The sequence below is a fragment of the Henckelia pumila genome, unplaced genomic scaffold (assembly GCF_033568475.1).
Source record: "Henckelia pumila isolate YLH828 unplaced genomic scaffold, ASM3356847v2 CTG_466, whole genome shotgun sequence".
Taxonomy (NCBI): Eukaryota; Viridiplantae; Streptophyta; class Magnoliopsida; order Lamiales; family Gesneriaceae; genus Henckelia; species Henckelia pumila.
This window is the reverse complement of record NW_027331833.1, coordinates 5,931,422-5,947,965: the sequence shown is the minus strand read 5'-3', so window position 1 is coordinate 5,947,965 and position 16,544 is coordinate 5,931,422. Positions and strand designations below refer to the sequence as shown.

The 16,544-nt window shown below is 36.4% G+C and overlaps 2 protein-coding genes across 3 annotated transcripts; one reads left to right on the top strand and one right to left on the bottom strand.

The window, feature by feature from the left end:
• Positions 1–385: 385 nt before the first annotated feature.
• LOC140872446 (abscisic acid receptor PYL8) lies at positions 386–3,091 on the top strand. Its single transcript, XM_073275273.1, has 3 exons — positions 386–695; positions 1,676–1,891; positions 2,550–3,091. Exons 1-3 carry the CDS (start codon positions 570–572, stop codon positions 2,766–2,768), a joined length of 561 nt encoding a protein of 186 aa, XP_073131374.1. The 5' UTR covers positions 386–569; the 3' UTR covers positions 2,769–3,091.
• Positions 3,092–10,390: 7,299 nt separating this feature from the next.
• Positions 10,391–16,075, bottom strand: LOC140872419 (polypyrimidine tract-binding protein homolog 2). Of its 2 annotated transcripts, XM_073275210.1 has the most exons (11): positions 15,851–16,075; positions 15,245–15,446; positions 14,924–15,133; positions 13,219–13,281; positions 13,057–13,130; positions 12,468–12,560; positions 12,258–12,315; positions 11,931–12,035; positions 11,751–11,832; positions 11,075–11,187; positions 10,391–10,936 (listed from the first exon to the last, which is right to left on the bottom strand). In XM_073275210.1, the coding sequence occupies exons 2-11, from the start codon at positions 15,428–15,430 to the stop codon at positions 10,598–10,600; spliced, it is 1,323 nt and encodes a 440-aa protein (XP_073131311.1). In that variant the 5' UTR covers positions 15,431–15,446; positions 15,851–16,075; the 3' UTR covers positions 10,391–10,597. The 2 variants fall into 2 exon arrangements, with proteins under 2 accessions (XP_073131311.1, XP_073131312.1); XM_073275211.1 differs by lacking the exon at positions 15,851–16,075 and having other exon boundaries at positions 15,319–15,449.
• Between the last annotated feature and the right edge of the window lie 469 nt (positions 16,076–16,544).

The window sequence follows — 16,544 nt, the reverse complement described above, 5'->3', positions numbered from 1 at the left end:
TTTCACTTCCATAAATAAATACCGATCACCCTTAAATACTGAATCAACATTGGGATATTGTTGTAACATCTCACTCGTCATCGTCGTCTTTTTATCGACAATTAGAGTATTGTGTTATTGGAAATTTTTTAAATCAACTCAACATCAACGTTACATAAAAATCTTTATATTAATATTATACAAAACAGTATAAACACTACCGCTTCATATCTCTCTCTTGACAAGAAGGAACGATTATCACTTTCGAATATTCAGTCTTCAAATAATTACAATAACTCGCAATTTGAACACGCGACTTTAACTCCGATACCAAATGCGTTTTAGGAAGATGAGATATTTTAATAATATAAAATAAAAATAATTTTCAAGTAGCTATAAATAGGGGCAATTTAGGCAGAAGAAAGAAAGAGGATCGCATCTTTATACTTCCGTTCGAGGATGAATCGATGATGACACTCCAGCATGACGGTGACGAGTTCACGCCGATCCACCTGAGTCAACAAGCGCTTCCGTAATCTGTGCGGCGGAGATTCTACTCGGCTTTATCGGAGGCGGATATTCCGGCGGAGATGATGAATGTGAAAGGATTGAGCGCCACGGAGATAGAGTACATAAGGAAGCATCACCAGCACGAGATTGCAGATAATCAATGCAATTCATTTCTCATCAAGCATATTAAAGCTCCAATACATCTTGTAATATGATGGTTTTTTCATTCTTTATGTTGGTTCCTGTTATGCGTGTGATTTAGTGTGTGTTTTGGGGGGGTTTCTTGTTGAGGATGGCTTTTGATTCGAGGGGGATTGATGGATATGTGTGTAATATGAGGATTTCGAGCTCATATTTTGTCATTTTAGATCAGTTCAAGAGTTCTACTGTTTATGGTTGAAGGTTTGACCGGAGCTTTGTCGGTTTCATTCAGATTCATTGTGATGCGCCCTCCCCACCCCTGGGCTCCCCCCCCCCCCCCCCTTTTCTTTTTTTTTTTTTTAACTATGTGCTCGTCTTGGTTGGAAATAGGAACCAACAGTGTTTTAGTTTTTGAGTGGCTGCCATGGTGATTAACAAGCGCGAAATTTTGACAATTTTGTTATGTGGATGAATGATACCGGAGTTTATTAATGAAGTACGTTCGGTTTTTTATAGGTTTAAGTTTTTTATCCGGACATTCTTTGAAGTGTGAACCTGAAGTCTTACGAGATTTTGTGCAGCAGACAAATTATCTCCTCTTCTCGGGAGTTTTCCAGGGTGTCCGTGTGTGCTTGCTTGTTGATCTTGCATAAGTGGCAACCAATTAGCTCGATCTTGATGTCTTTGGTTTTCTTGGACTTAGGTGTCAGCGTCGGGTTGCTCTGTAGTTAACTGATTCAACTAACAAAATGAGTAAACATAAGTTAGGTTCTAATAGTCTGTGAGTGGGCATACCTTTTTGAAAAATTTATGTGCTTTCTGAATATACTTTGGAATGGATTAGAGATTGTTGGAGGATGAAAGATAGTTGTTTGTTTGTGTTGGATGACCGTTTCTATTGTGAGGTTAGAGTTGAATGAGTGGGTTGGTTGACACTTCTTCAAGTGAAAGTTTTTGAAGTGTTATTATTATGAGTGCTATTGAGGGGTTCTTAAGAACTTTGAGGTTGTATATTCATAGTGATTACATTGTTTCTTCATGCTAGGTTTGGTCTCTGGTGAGGAGATTTGATCAACCCCAGAAGTACAAGCCTTTTGTCAGCCGATGCGTTGTGCAAGGAAATCTTGAAATTGGGAGTCTGAGGGAAGTTGATGTCAAGTCTGGTCTTCCTGCCACTACCAGCACGGAGAGATTGGAGCTTCTTGACGATGAAGAACACATACTTAGTGTCAGGATTGTTGGTGGAGACCACAGGCTCAGAGTATGCTAAGAACACAAATATTTCCTTATTTATTTAGTTTCAAATTGTTTTTCCAAGTTGTCAACTTCTATCTTGCACTTTGATGGGACTAATGGAGTTGTCTGTGGGATAGCTAGATAGTTGTTCTCAGGCTGAGTTTCTTGAGCATTAGCTCATTTTCAAGCTAGCAAAGAGTCTAGATATTTTCGGAACATTCCAAGGATGGGGACTGATCCTGAGTTCATGAACCATAATTTACACTACAATATTATCTTGAAACTCTCCTGCTGAAAATGACTTGTGACCATCTATGCCTTTGTCAATGAATCAAAGTCTTGAGTTGAATTGTCATTTATGTTTTTTGTGTGGTTTGGCTAAAGGCTGCTAAAATACAAGTGTGCTCTGGAACCTGGAGCAGAGAGAACATTCAACGTGGACCAAGATTGGCTGGTCGTGTTAACAAATAGAAATAATATCCCTTTATCAAAGAAGCTAACACACTTGATAATTAGCCAAATCAATCATAATTGATGTATGTTTGGAATTTTCAGAACTTTTACAATGACCATACAGCAGTCAGTAAATGGAGACAATAGCTTCCTTCTGATTATACCATTTCTCCCTATGTAAATATATATAACCAATCACATCATTATTCAAAAGTGTCTGTTTCTTCCAGAACTACGCATCCACTGTATCTGTCCATCCAGAAGTAATTGAAGGGAGACCTGGGACAATGGTGATTGAATCATTTGTCGTGGATGTGCCTGAAGGAAACACAAAAGACGAAACTTGTTTCTTTGTTGAAGCTTTGATCAAATGTAATCTCAAGTCGCTCGCTGATGTTTCTGAGAGGCTTGCAGTGCAGGACAGGACCGAGCCTATCGATCATGACTAGAACTGCAACAATGTGGAGGCTGTTTTCACCAAGGATGAAGCTTATGTGAAGGCTTTTGGACTTTCAAGGCTTTGGAGGCTGAGTGGCCATTCCTGTGGTTTGCTGTTTGTATCTTTGTCATTTTGGATCTTTTGTAATTTGGAGCTCAAGAACTGCAGATATTATGGACTGCTTCTGTGTGAGAACATATGATAACAAAATTGAACATATGATGTGTGTTCATGTGTGTACTGTGCATTTATACATATGTTTGTGTGTGTATATGTTTACATCATTCATGTATATATATATGTATGTCCATGAGGATCCAGTTAACCTATTTATTGGTCATGGAGATTTTTTCTCAAGAAAACAATAGAGAATGTTGCTGAACATGATGAATGAATCTCCTAGATTTGGAATATAGTTTGCACCATACCCATTTTTTACATTTTTAATGATCGAAAAGTTAGTTTACACCCGCACCAGATAGATATTAAGAACACATGATTGAAACTCCTTCCAAATCATCAAATGTTCCATAAATATGTTTGTCAAATCTAGATCAATATGTGTACGTATCACATATATTCGAGCACATTAACTTTAATATAATAACTTGTGGGGACTCGATTTCGACCTTCGTTGCCACTCATGTTACAGCCAAAATTGAACAGACTCGATTTGGGACAGTATTCCTTTAGGTCTGACTCAAAACGTATGCTTTTTTAGCTGTCTCGATGACCAAAAAGGGTGTTAACGGATTCCATAGTCAAAATTGCACATTTAAAAGTTTACCCTGACATGGGAACTATACCACTGTGCACTGGCTTCCTACTAAGTCGTGTATAGTCCACATTTATTTTGAAAAAAATCATTAATTCTCCAATAAATTCATTAAGAGATAATGCTACAACCAAAGATTGAAGAACTTGTTGGAGTAGATCTCCAGCAAGTCAATTGTTGGCTATGCATTTTATTAACTCATGTGTAATAAATAATTTTTATTTTAATATAATTTACATTTTATATTTATTATGTCATTTTCTTAGCTATGCAGCTTGCATGAGTATTCAGATACAGAAATGTCATAATAAATATAAAATATAAATTATATTAAAATAAAGATTGTTTATTACACATGAGTCAAAAAAATCTCTAGCCAACAATTGGTTTGCAGAGCAACTACTCTAACAATCTCATATTTGCCCTATAGCCAACTTTCCATAAACTTTAATCACATTGCCTCACGATACTTCCAAACAATGGAGCTGCCAGGGGCTTTGTTAATAGATCAGCAATGTTATCTGCAGAGCTAACTCTATCGACAAATATATCTACTCTTCCCACAATTTTTCAGATGATGTGGAACATCCTCGGTATATGTTCGGATCGTTGATGAGACTTTGGTTCCTTTGGTTGCCCAACGGCACAAATGTTGTCGCAGTACACCGAGACTGGATCAACTCCACTAGGAATGACGCCCAACTCTTGGACAAAATTCCTCATCCAAACTGCCTCTTTTGTTGCATTCGATGCAGCAATGTACTCGGCATAAGTGGTTGCATCCGCTATGGTGTCTTGCTTGAAACCTTTCCAACAGACAACACCAACATTGAACATGAATACATAACGAGAGGTTGACTTCGAATTATCCACATCTATTTGGAATCTAATATCAGTGTAGCCTTCCAACTTTAATTCCTCACCCTATAAAACCATGAACAAATTCTCAGTCCTTCTCAAATACTTAAGAATGTCTTTTCAAGACTTTCCAATGCACTGTAATCAAGGATTCACCGCTCATCTACGGGCGTAGATATCATATGTGACCTAACGATATAATAGTGCATGAAGTCTCTAGCCAGAGCAAGATATGTATTTTAGGGAAACACGTTTCTCTAGTTGAACATGTGATGCCACTATGTATCTTCTGGTATATTTCACATGGTTATCGAATCTCGATCAACCCTCGATATACCAATGGTTGAAGACTCGATCGAAATATTTGAGATGAAGGGACTGTACTGTACTTTAACCATAATCGATTGATTCTTGCAGGCACTATCAGTGATACCTAGGGAATCATGGGGAGATGCTACTAGGCTATCTAACCATGATTCGATAGGTCCATCAGAAATGAATTCTGACATTATGTAATCAAATAGTTGATGTATAGAATGTGGCTAATATGGGTATGTCTGCATAAAGAACGATGTCCTGAATTACAATGAGTTGTGAACCCACGACTAGCTGTATCCCTGAACTATTGAGGGTCATACAAATATTATTTTTTTGTTCCCGTTGAGATAGTCAATTCAAGAAGTTAAAGCGAAGAAAATTTGATAGAATCAAATATAATAAACTTATAAAAAGTTTTGTGAGTAAATTTCATTTTTGGAAATTTTCAGTGTAAATGGTCAAATTAGAAAGTTGTCTAATTTGGAATCAGTGATTTTGAAATTTTGGACTTTGTGTCATAGTAACGAGTGGGTTAAACTCTTCACATCAATGATAAAAGAGCATCAATCAGGATTATGATGCTATTTTATTCATGGGTTAAAATTATATGGGCTTAGAGAGTCAAAGTCCATTGAAATATAATTAATTCTATTTGAACTAGAATAATTGTAGGAAGCCAATTAAATATTTATTAAAATATTATTAGTAGGACTTCTAGGATAGTAGAATACTAGTGCTACGCTTGGTAGGGGTGATAAGATTATTACATGGGAAGATAAATTGTGGGATAATTATATTTTTGAATATAATTATAAAATATATTTAAAACACTTTAATTTGTTTGTTTGGTTTTTTGTGTGTAGGATTAAAAGTTGGACTATGCAGTTTTTACCAAAATTGCCCCTGACCAATGTAGACATCCAAGGCCACGTATAATTTGATAATAACCTAATATCTCTCACTTCTTCCCTTCTCACACAGGTACACCGCCGTCGAATTTGAAGTCCACTACATTCTACATCTCAAACTCTCCGAATCAAATATCTGGTGGTTGTTTGGGCAAGATATACGAGAAATGAGTATCTTTCGTAGAAGAAGATTCCAATTTCGGTCTCGACTTACTTCAGTTTTCTTCAACCTGTGTCAAACAAATTCACAGAAGAGCACTATTCCACAACACAGTTCTAATGGGTATCTCCATGAAAAGCGAAAGAAGAGATTATCAGTACTCTACAATAAATGAGAGAGGAAATGTTTTTCTGTACTTGGACAAATTTGAGAGGAAAATTTGAAGAAGCTCAAATTTTTTTTTTTTGTAGCGGCGACCGCACTTAACGAAATAAGAAATGGAAAGTGGAAAAGAGTGAGGTTAGGGCGAAGGGTAGATAAGTAAATTGGTATGCATATCATGGTTATTGTTCATATGCGGACTCTAATTGAAACGACCCAAACTACTACTGAATTTTTTTTCATACCTTGTTTAAAAATATTGATGATACATATACGCCCTTACATATATGTATTTGTACTTTAAATATTCTTCATAAAATAATATACAATATATAAATATTGCATGTATATAAATATCATTAAATTTACTTAAACTTGAATAAATTTTCCTGCATAGAATCTCATCACATAAATTCTTAAATCGTATTTTCTCTTCAAATCCATTCAAACACACAATTCATGAATACGTAAAATATCTCAACATCATGCAAATCCATAAAATATTATTCATGTGCGGAAACTAAAACTGTTTAAACTCAAAACATCAATATCTTAAAATAAGCTATGGTCACGGGTACTAGCTGCTGCCATGAATGCTCATACGCCCTCGCCGCCAGTTGGAACAACATCCTCATTACACTCTTGCTCACCTGCACCATTTAAGTCTAGTGAGCCTAGAGGTTCATCATGTTCTATCCTTACATAAAAACATGAAACCACATGCAAGCACATATCATATAAAATATCGTGAATATACGTATACATGCATTATCTTAAAAACATTACATAATGTTGCATTTTAACATCATCATCATCATATCTTAACATAAACATTATCGTCATACTGTTCCGTAAATACCAACGAGTACATATTCATATCTTGAGCTTGATCATTATACATAATATCATATGACATGTCATAAACTGAAATTTTCATATAAGTTGTATCAATGTCGTATGACCGTGACATATTTGATTGGTCAATCTGAAAACCAACGTACGTGGCGGTGGGATCTCGACCTCTATGCTGCCACTTCACCAACAATCAATGCTAGATCCATGAGCTCATAAACATAATCATTTGGAAAGGCAATCGGGCCCCAGTACCCCAACTCACAGTCCCGTAAGTATATGAAAAGGGCTCCGGGCCTAGTCATCTCATTCCCAATCCCGTAATTGTCACACACTCACTTTAACATCCTTAAAATATGTTTACATACCCATAATCATTCATAAAATATTTCTTTCATGATGCATGAACTTAAAAATTCTTCATAATTTCTCATTATCCTTAAAAATTTGCCCATAAATATATATTTAATTATTTTCTATAAAAATCATGCTTATATAAAAATAATACATATATATTAATATTAAATATATATTTATGGACTATTTTACTTGTCATGAGCTTAATCGATTGGCTGCCCCATAACTTATGCCCGTTAAACTAGACTGGTCCATAAACACATAACCCGACTCAATAATACTTAGCCCATTATAACTAAGCCCGATCACTCTTTCGGATCACTAGGCCCAATAAAACCAATGGATCAACTTAAATTACTAACATAAACCCAAATAATTCAACTTAAACACTCAATCCCATTAACCTCATAATTAAAATACTTAGGCCTCTAATTAAATTATCCGAGCCCAAAAATAAACTAACCCGGACCCAAACCAACATGAATTGACCCGCTTAACATCTAACGCGACCCAAGAAGACCCCTGCCCGAGCCCCTGACCGCTGCCTGTTTCAGAACACCACAACCCTAACCCTCTTCACGCCTAATTCTGTGCAGCTGCCTTAAACCCAATCGGACCACCTGCTTCGGACACCCTTGGCTAGATCCCCTCACCCAGACCTTTCTAAGGTCCAGGCGGTCCTAACCAGCCAAGACCCAGACTGAACCACCCCCTATAGGAGCAGCCCGAACCAAAACTCTCCAGCCCTCCTTCTTCTCACGTACAACTGTAGCAGCTATGGTAATTCCATTCTTGCCTCCTGCTCCGGCCACCTTTGGTTAGAGCCTCGCCTCCCAGACTTAGAAAACATCTGAGCGGTCCTAACCTGACCAACCTGACCACAAACCGTGCCCTAAAGGAGGAGAACGAACCACTCTTCCATGGAACCCTAAATTTGCGTTTTCTTCTCTTGTTCTGCTTAACCTGTTCGGGCCTCTTATTCCTTGCTTCAAACGACTGAACCAACCTATCCATTAGACCCCTAAGGACCCTACCTTGACCCATGAACACCCTGGAGCAGCCCCCTTCGACATCCATGATAAAAAAACGTGAGAAAATGTGTGGAAAATCATAAAAAAACGTGAAGAACATTCATTAGCTTATATGTATTCTTGTTCTAAACATCATACACATGCAACATCAGATTTTTATGCATAAATCAGTGTAATATGACTTAAATGGTGTTCAATAATGGATTCGAGACGCGATTTTGCGTTAATTACGCTCGAAAATACGATACCGTCACGTAGAACGTTGTTCGAGACGAACAAGACTTCAAATCTTCAAATTTTCTTCAAAGTCTACGTGAAAGTGTGTGTGATGATGAAAAAAACGGCTGGTGATCAGATATGGGGGCTAGGTTACGTGAGATAGAGGTGATGAAGGAATTATGAGGGCTAATACAAAATATTTATTTGTATACAAATGGGCTAGACTTAATAAATAATTAAACCAAGTTTTAAAACATTAAAGCCCACTAATATATCAGATTAAAACTATTTATTTTCGTAATAAATATTTTTGGGCTTTTGAAAGCATCTTAAAAGTCCATAAAAAATCTCAATATCTTATATCACACTTATTCGAGATTCCTCTGATATATAACTTATACCCCGATAATCGATGGTGGTGGTGCCTACTGAACTGAGCCAAAATAATTCCGTTAGTTCTTGCATCAATATGGCTAGTAATACCGTCGAATAACACCAGATAGTATGAGTAGACCTCCTAACTACTCACCAACCACCAATTCATACAAGGACCGGTATTGGTTTGCAGATCTAAGTTACTTCAACTTAATTAGTCACATAACACCCTTGCGGAATTGCAATCATTCATTGCAACTAGTCACTAATCAAATCTGTAAATGCACAGCTTCCGCAATAATCATTCAGTAATGAACGTTCAACTATCATCTACCGATATCAAGCAAAATGATAAGATACAATTCCATTGTATCACCTTCCCGATCTGTCACTGGTCCTGATATCTCCAGTGTAAGTCCACAATTTACAATTATCTATAATTCCATTTATTATATTTCAATATTCCCATAAATATTGGATATATATTGTTGTATTTTAATAAAGGTAAGAAGTGAAAATTTTATTAATTGTTAATTTGAGTGATAGATGATATAACATATTTATTTATCTAATGAGTAACACTCTTGTGAGATGGTCTAATCCGTGAGACGGGTCAACCCTAACTATATTTATTATAATAAGTAATACTTTTTGGCATAAAATGTAATACTTTTTAATTGATAACTCATATAAGAGACCCGTCTAAAAAAAAGACCTTTGAGACCGTCTCATATGAGTTTTTGTCATATCTAATTTAAACATGTAAGATGAATTTTAGGAGAAATTGTAGGCGAGTATTGCAATTGCTATTTTCTTGCTTTCACTGGAACTGATGAGGTTGGTATATAAATGTCTGATGAGGTTGGTATCATTTATATACGGTTTTCTGCATGATTCTCAGTCGTATTTCCTGATTATTCCTTCATTTTTTGGGATTTTGTGGTCTTGTCGTATTTTTAAACTTTATGACGATAAATGCCAAGATTTTCTTCCAATTTTAGAAATTTAATCTGCCATGTTTGAATTACATATATATATATATATATATATTATCTGAATTTTATGTAATCAACTATGATTTTAGCATATATTATGATATTTTCTAACTTAACACCAAGATTTTTCCCAAGTTTGGATATTAAATCATATATGTTGATTCTTCCCAAGTTTGGATATTAAATCATATATGTTATCAAGTACCTTTTATACTGTTCATATTAATGTTATGACATATTAATTCGATTTCGTTCCTACCATCATATCATAAGATCAAGATGTGAGTTCTATAACAGTTGGTTGATGGTGTGTTATACCTATATAGACTGATAAATCTTCTTGAATATTCAAACGACATTAAACATTATCCAAATTTGGCGATCTTATTTTCAATTGTAAACAAAATTCAAGCTCTTCGAACCACGACGTCAAATAACTCAGGAATGCACAAGAGTTGAGCTCTGCTCGAGCCTGAAATACTTGATTGAGTTCAAGAAGACAATTTAAATTAAGACACGCTCGGGAAACCCTTGACTCGTGTGAAACCCTACTTAAAATAACATGCTCGGCATCAAACATTCCAAAAAGCAACCTAACGACAGTTCATAGACGCCCCGCCCAAAAGCGAATAACAAGATCAACAATATAACAGTGCAACTTAGTTTCCAACACATACTTCAATTGTCGAAAGTGATGGAAGCATTACACTACCACAATTTTGCCACCATAACCAAGAATTAAAACATGCACGAAGATTGGACCACTCGGTTGATTAAACACCGCCAGTGTGCAGTCAACAATCATTCCGCATACGAAATATCTCTACCGCTATTGGGGATGATGATACGGGGGCATTGAGGATGAGTGTGGCATCCCATTCTGGCCGTGAGGGTGACCCATTCCCGGGCCCATTGCAGGAGGTGCAACTCCAGGCGCGACATAAGGGTAATTATGCATTTGCATTGGCATAGACTGAGGCACTGAAGAGGGGTTCCACCCAGCAGAATGTGGAGGCATGGCATGAGGACCTGGAGCATATTGTGCTGTGTTGTAAGCTGGAGCAGCTGGAGTTCCCAATGGATACCGCTGTTGTCCTAGCATCGAGAGTTGGGAGTTCAAGACAGGAGTGTTGGGAATTGTATAGTCTCTGCTCCTATCATTATTGATCTGAGAACAAAACGTTAGTAAGTTAAAGAATACGGCTATCCCTATATTTAAAGATGAAATTATTACAAGATAATAGCAAAAACTCTGTTTAAAATTGTTCATAACCGTGTTTAAAATCGTTCATATAGGAAGGATTACTTTGATGCTGAGATCCGTGTGTCGAGAATATGTGATATGAAGCTTGCAATATCCGCCATCATAAATGCAATGCCCTTCCAAAGCTTCCTTTGCAACAACAGCAGTTTGTACGTCTGCCAGTTAGTACATTAGTGCCTATTTTCTAATACTTAGTTCCAAGAGCAAGGTTCATTGTGTTCTCAGGGCACGTGATGCACAATCAGAATTTATAACCACAAACAGGGGCATAACCAGAATTTATAACCATAAACAGAGGCATAACCAGAATTTATAACCAAAAACAAGGGCATAACCATCTCGCCCTAGTTCTGAATTAGGGTCATAAATGAGTCGAGATCAAACTCATGTCATAATTTCAAGCTTGTGATATTCAAAGTCGAGTTCAAATAATGACAAAGCACATCGTATCATGAAGAACTGCATCATATTTCTGTTGATTTTTTGCAATTATATTGTTCATTTAAGTACGCGTAGTATTCTCTCTTCCCCTCTTAATACACATATATAGAGAGACACCCACCCACCCAAACAAACAACCAGTAGTGATCATGTGATATCAATTATAAATATGCTGCTTCTTTTATACGATTCGCTTTACTAGAATTATCTATCGTGAAACTCACTAACAAAAGGTAAAAAAAGAGCAGGTAAGACAAGTTACTGAAGTCCATCTTACCAGGGTACTGTATCAAAGCCTGAAGACCCCCATTTTTGTCAAACATGGCAATCTTCAAAACAGGACCAAAAGCCGAAAAGACCTTGAAACACATAACAATTGCAGCAGGAAAGAGTTAATGATTGAATGATAAAATAAAAAAAATGGCACGGCTTCTGTTCATATGGCGAATGTGCCTACCGTTTGTAAAACATCCAGAGTCACTGCATATTGCATGTTTTCAATAGAAGCAAGAAGAACATTGCTCTCTGGCTCCAGTTTTTTTCCATCAACTCCTAAACTGAACTGCAAACGCAAACAAGCAATTGCAAGTAGATATGTGAGATGATATGTCTATCAACCTACTTGCACAAGTTAATTGGTTCTTCGATGCTCTAAACCAATCAAAGAATTAGTTTGAAAAATATATTATGCATTCAAAGTGTTAAGAACGCATGTACAAGAAGCTAAGAAAAGTGCACGATTGGAAAAAAATAACACAGGAAAAATGCTTTCTCCGATATTCACCTGGCTGCTTGCGTCAATAGCTGAAGGAGCAACAGGAAGTAGAGGGTTGGTATAATCCCTAAATTGATACAACACAACCAACAGAATGTCTAAATACAAGTAAATGTCAAAGAAAAGTAAAAAACATTTAGGGAAAAAATAACATCATCAGGATGCCAGCCATTGTGATCTATTATTTGAATAAAAATTGTCAAAATAAAATCAGTTTACCTACTGCGATGAGACTGGAATTTTACGCTTAGATCTGTATGTGCAGAATATGTGATCTTGAGGGAACATGGTCCCAGCTCTGGAATCAAGTAACTGACACAAAAAAGGTAGGAAATCACTACACAGGTGAAAAACAATTTAGTAAAATGCATGCTTCACAAATGAAAATAGAACTACCGAGCTTTGCCATGGACTGTCAACCAGTGGATAAGAGAAATATGATGGAAGACCGTATAACTTAACGTCTAACGATGTAGCATATAAAACAAGGAGCCACTTAGCCGAGTATACTATATTGAATGTCTAATCAGCATTAGCAACATGAAGACTGAAGAGGTAGATGATAGCAATCGAAAGTACTTTGACTCTCCTTATATATGACACTGACAAGGATCGCCTTCTTGTACACTGCTTGTGGGGATGTTTTCTCCCAGCAAGGGGAATCTTAGTGAGGACGAGGGGAAAACACGAGTTTCCACATTCATTCTTTCCATTCAGAATTTTTCATGCTTTTGATTTTTGTGATACATCTCAGACATGATTCGTAACAGGGGCTAAACGTGAGCCTGAAATATGAAATTCACATCACCTTGGAATGCTTCTTCCATCAAGAGCATCCTTTGCAGCAGAAGCAGTTTCTGCATCAGTAAACTGAACAAGTGCCTGACAAGGTAGCAAATAATTGGTGTATGTGAGAGAGTAAACACACGGGAGAACGCAACACGAAAGAGTTTTGACCGAGAAAATGCACCTGAAAACCAGCAGTCTTCTCAAATGTAGTTATCTTGTGCACAAACCCAAATGCAGAAAACACCTACAAATAAGATAAGTTTTAGTAACTATACCAGCAAAATATGACTATCATAAAAGTAGATTACAGGTTACAAAGGTAAACGTCAGGCGCAATATAAAAGATAAGAACAAGAAAACTACCGAAACCATGCTTCATTTTGATATTTACACAACAATTAGAGGTTCTTGTCCAGAGTGAAAGAAAATATAGCAAGTAGTAGCAGTAAGAGATCCCATGCTGACAAAAAGAGCACTCTTAAGTCTCATGTCAAGACTTCTGCAGCCAGTAATTCTAGATAAGATATAGAATTTTGCAAACTTTAGCCTAAGAATCATTTAAGAAATCATACATAGATAAAAGTCATCCCAACCCAGAATGTAATTTTTTATAAAACTGAAAAAAAAGGAAACTAGCTGCTTGATGACGGAGAAAGATGAAGAAGCATGAAATTGCTAATGAAAAATACCGCTAGTTGACATTTTATGACAAGTGTAAAGGAAAAATTATTCAAATAACATCATAAAAAATTAAAAATTACAGCAAGAGATTAGAGTAAGCGTGATTATAACGGGAACTTTACCCAATAATTATGATGCCAAGCCACACAAAAACAAACAAGATATGAAATAATCATAGAACAGCTATTTGAAAATAAGACAAAGATATAGATATACAAGTAGCTTAAAGCTTTATTTATAATTTTGATTTTGATGCATTGATTGTAATTTCTAATTCCAGCCCAATAATTGATTCATACAACCGTTCTCAGTGTGTGGTAAGAGTGGGCCAGTCACCCATAGATACCAAGTCCCAGTCAGACTTGCTATCTCAAGAACCCAAAAAAAATTTCTACTTCCACTCACATCTAACTTCTGCAGCCAACACCACCTCATCTTCACCAACTTTTAACCTCCAACAACAATAACAATTTTTACAATCTCACAAAGTGGATGCTGAAAATGCTCATTCTCCGTAGTCTTAAAAATCACCACATTTCAAGGCCCCGTCACCAAAGAAATAAAGATTAAAGAATACAACGGAAAAAAAATTACACATATCATGGCCACAACAAAATATGTTGGACATGGTCACATGGCTATTGGCTGACACTTCCAAAATATTTTTTGAGATAAACTACCCTCGATATTTCCATGATGCTAGGATTTTTCAAAGTTCTGCCACAATTCAATGTTCTTCCCCAATTTGAAATAGTTTTTTCTTGGACAACTAAATCCCAACAAGTTAGTATCTCCTTCAACCTTTACTATATAGTTGATAGTTATTATGCTACTTAAAAGGAAAAAAATTAGCATGTACGAAAAGGAAGTGAGGTTCGAAATCTGAAAACAAATGCGCGAAATCATTTGAAGCTCCTAGACATTTAGGAGTAGAGATGTGAAGAGGAAGAATGGAAGAAAGAGCCAGTGTTAAGAAAGGAGAAAGGAGACAAACACACATGCGCTCTTTCTCCCGATGCATTAAGCTGCCATTGAAGATATATCCTTCACATGTGCCTGCTGATTCATTCACATTCTTGTCAAATAAAAGCTTAAAAAGCATGGTGTACTACAATCTATACACAAAAAATTCATCGAGTACATCCATCTGCCATGGACAAAATATCATTTCTCTGAGTTCATGTTGAAGATTCTCAATATCTTACCAAATGTAGGACGTCAATGCTCACAAGGCGTGCATCATTCCCCTCAATTGTTACCAAGAGCACATTTCCAGCAACATCAGCAGTAGTTTTATTGTTCACTATTTCTTGCCTGTTGGAATACTGTACATAGACGGTCTTCCCTCGTACCATAGCTGGCTCTGAGGATGATGAATAATATGATATCATAGCAATTGCTTGATTAGTTTCTGCCTGTAAAGACATGAAAGGAAACTCAGAATGTCAAAACAATAGAAATTGATATCATTGAATCATCAACAACAAATCGGAAATAAAAGAGAAGAAAGTATTATGCACACTTACGAATTCAATAAAAGCTTGATTTTTATTTGCACCGACATTACACTTTGTGTTAACAACTTTGCCAAATGGCTTACCCAGTTCTATCAGTTCCTCCTCGGTACATTCCCAAGGTAAGTTTCTCAGATGGAGAACCTTGGAAGGAGTTTGTGTGTAACGGAACTGCGGCTGGCTTGAGACAGACGACATTTCTCACTGGCCCAAACTGCAAAATGATAAATGTAACAGTTTCCATAATAAATTAAGCAAATCATACACTCATTAGTTGGTCTTAATCCTATCTAACCAACTTCTATGGACACATTACCACAAGCCTCATCCAAATCAACAATGCGAGGCAAAAACCGCTTCTCAAATAAATACCAGAAGTCAACCAAAATCATTTAGAACACAAGCCACTTTTCAATAAAATGAAAATGAAGAAAAAAAACCCCCATTAACCAACGACATATAAGCAACTCATCAGCTGGGCCATTACATTTATTGGTTAACGAATTTGAACACATCTGACGAACGAATACATACCAAAAGATTCACAAAATCCGAAAATCTTTTAAAAATATGAAAATCAGAAGATGAAGGAAACAATAAGGAAGGCTAAGAGGGTACCTGAGGAGGATTTTGGGAATTAGGGTTCGGAGAATGCAATAAAGCAGGGCGGCGGAGCGAATACTAAAGAACGATACGTAATGCTCGATTTTCCACCAAAAATGGAACGATGTGTGCGATGGAAGCACACTGCGGATGGTAGCACAGAGCGTCGTCCTCCCGAGGATTGCGAGGTTTAGCCCTAGCTGACGATGCGGGAGCCAATGTATCAGATGTGCGGTATATACCACTCCTAGGGGGTAGTGGGTCCATGCCTCATTTTTTTAATAATAATATAATATAATATATATGTATATAATATAATTATTCAAGTTGCAGATTTTTTTTTGGAAAATATCTTTTTTATTAAAAAAAATATGTCCTTATTCTCTAATCACTAGTATTTGATTGAGCTTCCAATCCAATAAACATATTAGATAAACAACGAAAACTAACATATAGTTAGTACAATTCAATTGAAATGAAACCTGTAAATAAAAAACATTTTGCAATTATATCGAATCAAGTACTAAAATTCAAACTGAAAATAGACCAAGATCGCCACTCCTAAGAACGCTGCTTCTGTTAACTCAACGACATGTCATGAATCGGCACTTTCATGCGTATTTCAGAAATATCTAAGCATGGTGCATTGTAAAGGCTGCGTAAATTCAAGACCTTTCTAAATTATTCATACTCTAAATTTATATAGAGT

Excerpts from the sequence above, each read along its gene's own strand:
- LOC140872419 (XM_073275210.1), bottom strand. The coding sequence starts at position 15,430 with ATGTCGTCTGTCTCAAGCCAGCCGCAGTTCCGTTACACACAAACTCCT. Across the intron at positions 13,131-13,218 it reads AGAAGACTGCTGGTTTTCAG|GCACTTGTTCAGTTTACTGA; the intron begins GTGCATTTTCTC and ends CTACCTTGTCAG. Across the intron at positions 11,833-11,930 it reads CTCTGGATGTTTTACAAACG|GTCTTTTCGGCTTTTGGTCC; the intron begins GTAGGCACATTC and ends ATGTGTTTCAAG.
- LOC140872446 (XM_073275273.1), top strand. The coding sequence starts at position 570 with ATGATGAATGTGAAAGGATTGAGCGCCACGGAGATAGAGTACATAAGG. Across the intron at positions 696-1,675 it reads TTAAAGCTCCAATACATCTT|GTTTGGTCTCTGGTGAGGAG; the intron begins GTAATATGATGG and ends TCTTCATGCTAG. Across the intron at positions 1,892-2,549 it reads GTGGAGACCACAGGCTCAGA|AACTACGCATCCACTGTATC; the intron begins GTATGCTAAGAA and ends TGTTTCTTCCAG.